We start from the raw sequence: 9,562 nt of genomic DNA, 5'->3' as shown, positions 1-9,562 counted from the left end.
CGTATTGTACAACTTTCGTACATTGGATCTGATCAATGCTTCTTGAAATAAGGCGCCAATTGCAGCCTAGCTTCTGGTCAAAGTGCCATTACTTCATCCCCGATGGTCCGGAGCGTCACTTAAACCTTTATTAGCAATGATACTCCCAACGACTGTAAATAAATCATTGTCTATATGGGAAGCATTTGGTACGGGAAGTTCACGCTTTCTTCCCCTTGATTTCAAGGAGCTTAAGGGGACATGAATGACCAAAAATTTTGAAAAAATCATTATTTTTTTATATCAGATTTTGATTTTGCAATCTTTTCCGCTTATTATGATACTAAATTTGTAATGATCCGACCACGGAAAGTGGCCGAAAAACGATCATACACATAAGCATTCCAGTGCGGCGTGGAACAACCTCGGCGGAATAGAACGCCGCTCCTGAAAAACCATGATTTTTAAACTTTATGTACCTTTTTCTCAGAAACTACACAACGTATTGGAACAAACTTTTTTTTGTTTTGTTGGTAGTAGCTTGGCAAAGACTTTTATAACTTTGTAAACAAAACACTGCTTAAGAAAAAAGAAAAAGAAGACTTTATTTTTTCAGGCATCTATTTTTCTTCTTTTTCGTAAAAATAGGAAATCCTATTTCTTGTCCACATTCGAGTTCAATTTTAAGTAAACTTTTCTGTTTAGTTTTCCATTAAAATTTAAAGTTGGATTTCAAGTCCAATTTCAAGTTGAGTATAGCTCCGATTTCGAGCTCATTTTAAGCCCAATTTTAAGTCCTAATAATAATAAACTCAACTGAAGCAGCACCGCTTCATTCAAAATTTGTTCAATCAACGTCAATGAAACAGGTTTTACTTCATCATGACGATCGATTTTAAAGTTTCATTTAAACTTTTCTATCAAATATTCAGCAGCAGGCCAGCAACTGTGAATGCAAATGAATTGAATTTGAATAACATTTCCTGCAATGTAATCTGCCGCTACTCGCATTAAGTCCAATTTTGAGCTGGATTCAAAGTCCAATTTCCAAATTAATTTGAGGCTTCAAACCAGGCCTTCAGTTGACCCTAATATAAGTGCTGTTATTCCAACTTCAAATCCAAGTTCAAGTTCGTATCCAAACTTAACCATGAATGCAAATTGAAGTCTAATGCCAAGTCGAATTTTTATGTCTAATTTCAAATCCAGTTTCAGGTTCGCTGAGGTTCCCAGACTGGGGCATCTGTCCCGTCCTCTATCTGAAATATAATGTAAAAAATCCTCGTGCAGTAGCCCGAAAGAGCGCCGTTTTCCATCTAATACACCGATATTTTCGCGATAAAAAAATTAATTGCATCAAAATAGATCCGCCAGTCTACGATAAGTTGCTTCTGAAAGGTCGGTGCCCCGCCTTCCATTTATGACCAACCAGCATTCAACCAACAATTTGAATATGTCAGTAATCATCTGCACAAGTTGGACGCGCCTTTTCTCACACAAATGAGTTAAAAATAGAATTATAATTATAATTTGAGGTCAATAGGAAATCCCATTTCATGTCCACATTCGAGTCTAAGTTTAAGTAAAATTTTCCGCCTAATTTTCTATTAAAATTTAAAGTTGCATTTTAATACCGACAAAGGGACATTAATCGAGTCAAAGTCGTTATTTATCGATAACGGCTCATTTAAAGTTTCCCTCAAAGTTAAGGTTTAAAGAAGTCTGACTGTTTTCTAAACAGATGTAAGAAACATCTACCTTCCTTCGTCTGATTCGATGATCTTGCAGCCTAGAACTGTTAAAGACTGTCCCAGAAAGAATGTATGCTAATAGCCTGTTGAGTTCCATGCAAAAACAATCAAACAACTACGCTAGATGCTTTGTTCGTGCTGTCAGCTCTACCCCGTAGCGAAGAATTTCGTATTCGTTAAATAAAGCCAATCTGGCAACTATCACATCCTTTCCCGCGAGAAAGGCGAAAGTGTTGAACGGAAGCCTGCTTCTGGCCGCCCGACAGTGCTGCTCGACCATAACGTTCAGCAGAAGCTGAAGATGAAGACCGAGAGCAAGACGGTCTCATCGTTCCGCGTCTTGGGCCGAGAGGTCGGAGTAACCGGCTAAACGGTAAAGAAGTACTTGGTCAAAATGGACATTTTTGCGCGGAAGCGCAAGTCTAGGCTGGCTGTATTTGAGTGGCAGACAATCGCCAAGAAAACGGTGCTGAAGGTACTGGTGAAAAACATCTTTTGGGCGAAGCACAATGTAGAGGTCAAAATGGGTGATGAAAACTAGTTGACGCTGGACAGCAACGACTGGCAGAGGACTGAGTACTTTACGTCTCCCAACAAGAATATCTTCTGCGCCAAGTTCCCGAAGTAGATCCTTTTGTGGCTGACGATCAGTAAGAAGAGAATATTCAAGCTGCTCTTGTTTCGTTCCGGGCTTACGCTTACTGAGAATGAAGAGATACGAACATGCAATACGAAATACCTACAGAAAGTTGCCGCCTTCGTCAAGAAGTATCGCGCAACGGATGTGGTCCTTTGGCCGAACATGGCCATCATGCCAAGAGATCGAGGCGATAAATCGGCTGAAGATAAATGTTGTACCGATGATCTCCAACTCCCAACGTCCCCCAACTGAGACCAATGGAAAAATCTTGGGCGAAGCTCAGACGGAGCATTTACTCCAATAATTTTGTGGGCAAAACTGAGGCCACGCTGATCGCCAAGGCCACGAAAGAATTGAATAATATGCCGACGTCTATCTTTTGATCGGCCATAGTGACGGTTCCGGTGAACCCCTGTAAAGCCACCTTGCAGGGCGTCGCGCTACTTCTATAGAAGACCTAATAAAGGTAGTATTTAATGAAAATTTGTTTCATTGAATTATCTTTTATATCTTTTTGCACCGCCAACATGTTAAGTGCGGCGTAGTATTGGATAAGGGGCGAATACGAAAAAAAATAAACCTGGAAGGAACACTGATTTAGAAAACGAGGGGCGCCAAATTGGGTTCCCACCAAGGGCGCCACAATGTCACGCTACGACTCTGATTGTTTGCAAGCTGACACACCATTTTGCGAACGTTCTTCATGAGGTTTTTCGAATCCCCCTCCGTACTGAAACCTGCTTTTTTATCTCAAACACCTTCATTATACAATTAACCGAAAGAGTGCTGTTTGGACCTTTTTTCGTTCCGATTTCGGTTTATCGTCAAACGAGTTATCCTTACTAAACTTCTTGATCGCAGGTCGCACTCCTTTCTTATTACGTCTTTAATTTTCGCTAACTTTCTCAATAACAATCGAGGTTTCATACAACATTTGTACACGATTTTTCGATGTTGTTCTGTAGAAAACCTACGCATTTTCAAGAAACACTGTTGGAAAATATTTACCGCTGCACAGATACTGAGAGCAGCCTTAAAATCGAGTTAACATAAAGGATCGCAAAAGGGCTGCGGTTTCTGAATGCAGCCATCCTTTCTGGGACAGTCTCTAATACAGTGGGGAAAATTCGTTTAAGGTGAAGGTCGTCAGAGGCCAGCTGCATTTTTACTGATTTCAGTACTTGTTTCCAATATCGTTTTGTTAATGCTAAGTTTACGCTAAGTTGCTAGTAGTAGGTAATTATCTGTTATGAACAATTATGAAACGTAGAATCGTGTATCTATTTTTGCTGTTGAACTAGATCCGACAGTAATTCTATCACATAAAATGTTGTTTACGGTGAATTTTATTATCAGAGAATTTTATAAGTATATTTTCGACACTTTGCGACCGTTAATTTATTAGTGAAAATTATTGGCCAATTTCACGCTCAACGTAAATATGGCATCACCTTCGTTTCCTTGGTAACGTATGAATAACGACGGTCGCGGGTTCGGAATTGCAATCGAAACGAAGTAAAGTTTTTCATATCAATTCAAGTGAACAGTTTGGGCAAAATCATTATAATATCTTACCAGATAACTGTTCGGGTGGTAAATTAAAGTTTTCTGTGTTTCAAGTTAAGTTTCGCGAGTGATGTGATGAATGGAACGGCCGTAAAAAATTAAAGAAAAATCGACGGCGAAAAAGTGAAAATATAGTGATGAATTTTAATTGGGCAGAAATCTCAGTATTTAGTGTAAGTTATGCTCGAAAAAGTAATAGAACCTATAGAATGCAATGTTTAGTGCTTCGAGTTGCAAGATCTGATTACGGCTAGCAGGTAAGCTGAACTAAATTTATTTTTTTTGTGATGGTTTACCGAGTCTTTGAGAGCATGTTGATACACTGAAGAAGGGAAGGGAAGGGTGATATTCGGTGCCATACTGACTGCCATAAATGGACTCTGACGACCTTGTCCTTAAACGCATGGTCAATTTTGGCTGATATGATTCAACAACCAAAAAAGAATATGTCAATACAACTTTATGCGACTGGTAATTGAGAGTAGATTTTGTGTATATATTGATTTGGTTTGAATGCTACTCATGACTCCGATAAACCAACATATTTAATAATGGTTTGGGAAATTCGTTTAAGCGCATACTAACAAAAACCGCTTTTGGTCGTTCCTGAGAGGACAAATCCTTAGCTAGCTGTCATTTTAGTATACTATGATTGCATAGGTAAGCAAAACATAGACTGGTACTTTTATGTTGTTGGTCAGAAGGCAAAATAGTGAAAGGAAAGTATTTAAGTGACTCAGAGCAAAAGTGGCCCGTAAATTGAAGGATGTTGAATCAAGCAACCGTGAAATAGCAAGCAGAATAAACCGATTCGAACTAATAATACGAAATCTAGTCAAGAAAGGTGAAAAATATTGGTATAAAGAAGTATACCAAGAGGAACGCCCAAATAAAAAACTATCCGTCATCGAATAGTGCAGCTGGGCGAAACAGGATGGTATTCTTCTGCAGAAATAGAGGAGGAACTTAGGCTCTCGATTACAAAGAAGCGAATTGCACAAATATTGCGAGGATGTGGACACTTAAAGTACACATAAAAGTCCAAAAAACCTAATCTTACTCCATCTCATATCCAAGCTAGGATGGAATTCGCCCAAAAGCACATGTTGTGGAAAAAAGAATGGAGCAGTGTAAATTTTTCGGTCGAGAAGAAACTCAATCTCGCTTGCCCCGACTACTGGGCTTATTACTGGAGTGATTTGAGGAAGGAACCAGAAGTCAAACTGAACAGAAACTTTGATGGCGGAATGTTTGTGGTTTGAGCTGCATTTCGCGTAACTGAATAACACCTAGTGTGACGATTTCAACCACGATGGAGTCCGAAAAGTACGTAGAATTGTTGCAAGAGGTCTTGGCTCCCTTTACCGAGAATATTATGGCAGAAGATTTCATTTTCCAGTAAGATAACGCAGCCTTCCACGTTAGTAAGAGAACATTGCGAGCGAGAAATCAATGTTTTGAAATGGCCTACACGTATCCCAGAGTTAAACCCAATTGAAACCCTTTGGAGTATTCTAGTGCAGCTTGTTAACCAAGATGGATGACAGTTTGGAACAGTACGGGAGCTCGAAACTGCAGTTAAAGAATCTTTGGAGATCCATTCATGTCGCAATACTGCAAAAGCTCGTCGATTAGATTGCGGACAGGATTTTCGAAACAATTCAAAATAGCGTAAAGCAAACGAAATGTTAAGTATTGTTAACTGTTAAAATATTGCTCACATCCTTGTTGGAACCAATAAAAGTTAAAATGCGTTTAAACGAATTTCCCTTACTAAAACCCATTTTTGTCCTTTTCTCAACTCTCGAAGGACTTAAAATTGAAATCGGTATTGCTGCATATTACAAATTTTGGCAACCACGATTTGATATTATTATGGTTTGTTTATAATATTTTGTTAGGTTAAAACATTAAAATATTACCATGCGTTTAAACGAATTTTCCTCACTGTATTGTACAATGACACAAAAAAGAGACACATTTTTTCAAAATGTTTTTCTTTCAGGATGTCAACTCGGTCTGCCAATCAATCAATCTATCATGATTCTTGTATAAGTACAAACTACCAGTACAAATGCCAATCCACATCCAATTCGTGATCTTCATTAGCAATGCCTTCAGCCTCGTTTCAATTTCCACAGTCTTCGTCAACCAAAACATTATTATTATTCTTCCCACTAATTCACTTTTTACACTTCATTTACACTGGTGTTTGTTTCTATAAGCTTTAAAACATGTAATTTTCATCTTTTCAATTAGAATAAATATAAAATCAAGGACAGAATCAGACGCAAAAATTGTTCACGTCAATTCGGTCGGTCGCGGCTTGCTTTGATCTCGATCGTTCTTCGCCGGGGAAAGCAATTTGTGCAAGATACTTTTTTCATATCCGCTCTCTCGTTTACAGTTTGCATCAATAACGTCAGTGAAAATATGAGGTCTTTCTACCTTGTGATAATCGTTTGTGCTATTGCATTTGATATAATTTTTTTCTTGATTTTTTATCAGAAATTGTGAATTGTTTGCTTCAAAACGCTGTATCTTGAGATTGGGAAATTAACAATCTCCCAAAAGTTGGCTTAAAGCTGAGAAAGCGTGTTCGTGCGTCCAGACATTTCTTATGACCAATAATTATTTTGATGAATGGTTACTATTCAAAATCAAACAACGCTCTACTGCGTTCCGGTATGATTCCTCAATGTAAGAATTCTGTCGTCAATGTTTTCAAACAAGACTTCAGTTTTGATTATATTCTAATAGCATACTATTTGTAATTATATGTAGTCTATTGAACAGAGGGATTTGTTGTGCTTTCATTACATTTACGTTTCTAACGCTCGATCCACTTTTTTCCATTGCTTATGCACTGTTGGACCAACAGTGTTGGTACTGCTAATATTACCTGCAACCAGCTGCCTGTTTTGTTTGTGTACCATCCTGGACGGCCATCATCCGTCTCTTACTGGCTCTTGTTTCGATAAGAATCGAATAATATTTTCATCATTTCTATAACCCGCGGTTGTTCATCAAGTAGTTGTTTCTCGTTAAATACTTTTAATTACATTCTTCTCATGACTCAGGATATCTTTGGAAATACCTTGTTTCATAACAAGCTGTAACTTCCGTTTGTCTCGTTGTTCTACCCGAAGGGCTTTGGAATATTAGAAATAAACTTTCTGGCAATATCTAGGGTAACCAACGTATTTTGGACCCCCTCAGCAGCTGTACATAATTTGGACACTTACAGCAAAATCAAATGCAAGTGTCCAAATTATGTACAGCTGCTGATGGGGTTCAAAATAGGTTGGTTACCCTACTCATGGTTCCGGTAAATTTTTCGACAATATCGGATACATATTCATGATATTTCGTAGTATTTCCACAAGAGAAGAAGACAATGGACGAAGAATTGCAAACGTGAGATTTCACTGCTTTCTGTCATTCAAAGTGAAAATGGACTTTTTTTGGGAAAACAGAGGAGTAAGAGTGCAAAAACATGTCGTCAGAGCAATGAGGCTGTTCTAAGACAAAAATCAGGATCATTTAAAGCTAAATTAAAAGCAATACAATAATATATATGTGCACAAACGTGACACGCTGATCCCACATTCACGGCTAATCTGTTACCTCTTTAGAACTGATTATTGGTCCTAGTTAATGGAAGTCGTTCGATTCCGAAAATTTCAATGAGCTTCATCGGACGAAAGTTCGTGAGTGTGTTACTGAAACACAACTAATCTGAAAGCAGTAAGCTGGTATTACGGTTCGTGACTTACTTATAGACCAGAGGAAAAGTAGAATCGATCCTATTTTCTCATCAGAACGGTATGTGGTCATTATTAAAGACGAACGAAGGGTTATGGTAATGAGCAGATCGAGCATACAGGACCCTTGGTGCATTCATGATGTTAAATTAGCTCGATTTAACCCAACTCTTTAACTATCCACACTTGCAGGAAAAGCCAATTAAAACGATGAACAGCTAGCCTAGTTATCCAAACGGAAAGCGGCACAATAGTAAAGATTAATCCTTTCACTCATATTTTATACGCTCAAAAATAATTTTTTCAATAGTGACACAATTGACATGAATTTTATAAAATTTTATAAAATTCATGTCAATTGTGTCACTATTGAAAAATGTGTAAACTTCAAGCACGACTTAAAAATAAATTAAAAAACCACATGTAAGCACACTATGTGCTGACATGGGTCTGATGCCGATTGTTTATTTCGAATTTCGATTGAACCTAAACCTAGTTGATGTCTGGAAAGTGAAAGGTTTTGTAGAAGAATATCGTTATGCTGTTAGAATTCAATCAACTGCGACTACGATGTTGCTGATCGGGCCAGATTTAACAGTTTATAATGAGATTTCGTGTAAGTGCAAGCAGCCTTAAAGTCGAAACCCACGTGATACCTAAATATTTGAATTTATGCACGAAAAAGCATGAAAAAATGAGTAATAAGAAGTGAGTAATGAAAAGTGAGCAATGATCTCTCTTTATGTTTTGTCGACCATTACAAAACTAAAACCAGATTGGGGAAAATATTATTTCACACAAAATTGACAGCCTAGTCGCGAGAACCGCCGATAAGGGTAAGAATGAACAGAAACAGATTGATAATATCCAAGTAGAGGTTCAGAGCGGCGAAAACGTACTCCTCCGGACTAATACTGTACTTATGCTGGCCGCCCATCATGAGTTGAGTATCATAAACCAGGTAAATGCTGAACAGCAGGACTCCCAGACTGGCATAAATGAGAGTTATGGTTTTGCCCGGAAAAAACACCGCGATGAGTCCAAACACGAGCAAAATAATGACGGCCACAAACAAGATGCCACCCATGACGGTAAAGTCCCACTTGGTTTGGAACGCAAACAAGGTCAGTGCCAAGCAGACGGCAGCGGTGATACCAACGGCTAGCAGTACCTGTAACAACCATCGAAATTAATCAATTACCCTGCTAGTTTTTATATTGGAAAAAAGTTTCACCTCTTCCGATCTAAATAGAGCGGTGGTAACGCCAAGAAGAAACGATTCGGCAACGGTGAAAAGGGCTAAAAATATAAAGTTTGCTGGAGCCTTTCGGCGTACGCTTCCGCAACATGCCATGGTTATGAGGGTGACGAACATCACGCCCAATGCAATCCAAAACGTTTCCGGATGCTGCTGAACCCACTGCTTGGTAGGACCGTGATACATGAACAGCACTATGAAGCCAAGAGTGACGCTGAGCTGGGTCTGTGGATTTACGGTGATTTAATTTGATTAGTGCAGTGAAAAAGAAACATCAAATTACCGTTAAAATGGAGTACACTTTGCGCATGAATCCTCTCCGGATTGATTGCTCGGTAAAGTCGAACTGCTTAACGCTCTGATCCTCCGGATCGTAGACACCGCCATAACTGCTTGAGGCCATTGCAGGACGAGCCATAGGAAGCCGTGGTTGAAAAGGTTAAAGGAGATTGAGTAACCTATTGAAGTATTGAGACGTTAATTGCTGTAAACCATCTAACTAACTAACTAACTAACTAACTAACTGTGGTGGTCTTTTATTCAAAAATCTATAAAAAGAGTATTTTTGAGTTGAAATCCCACTTCTGAACTTCAATCGAAAACT

The 9,562-nt window shown here is 38.6% G+C and overlaps 1 protein-coding gene across 1 annotated transcript; it reads right to left on the bottom strand.

Moving 5' to 3' along the window:
- Nucleotides 1-8,511: 8,511 nt before the first annotated feature.
- On the bottom strand, nt 8,512-9,361 carry LOC128743997 (protein lifeguard 1). Its single transcript, XM_053840728.1, has 3 exons — nt 9,242-9,361; nt 8,935-9,183; nt 8,512-8,871 (listed from the first exon to the last, which is right to left on the bottom strand). Exons 1-3 carry the CDS (start codon nt 9,359-9,361, stop codon nt 8,512-8,514), a joined length of 729 nt encoding a protein of 242 aa, XP_053696703.1.
- Nucleotides 9,362-9,562: the final 201 nt, after the last annotated feature.

This window comes from Sabethes cyaneus, chromosome 3 (assembly GCF_943734655.1).
Source record: "Sabethes cyaneus chromosome 3, idSabCyanKW18_F2, whole genome shotgun sequence".
Classification (NCBI taxonomy): domain Eukaryota; kingdom Metazoa; phylum Arthropoda; class Insecta; order Diptera; family Culicidae; genus Sabethes; species Sabethes cyaneus.
Note: the sequence above shows the minus strand (reverse complement) of the source record. Positions and strands in the feature narration are given on the sequence as shown.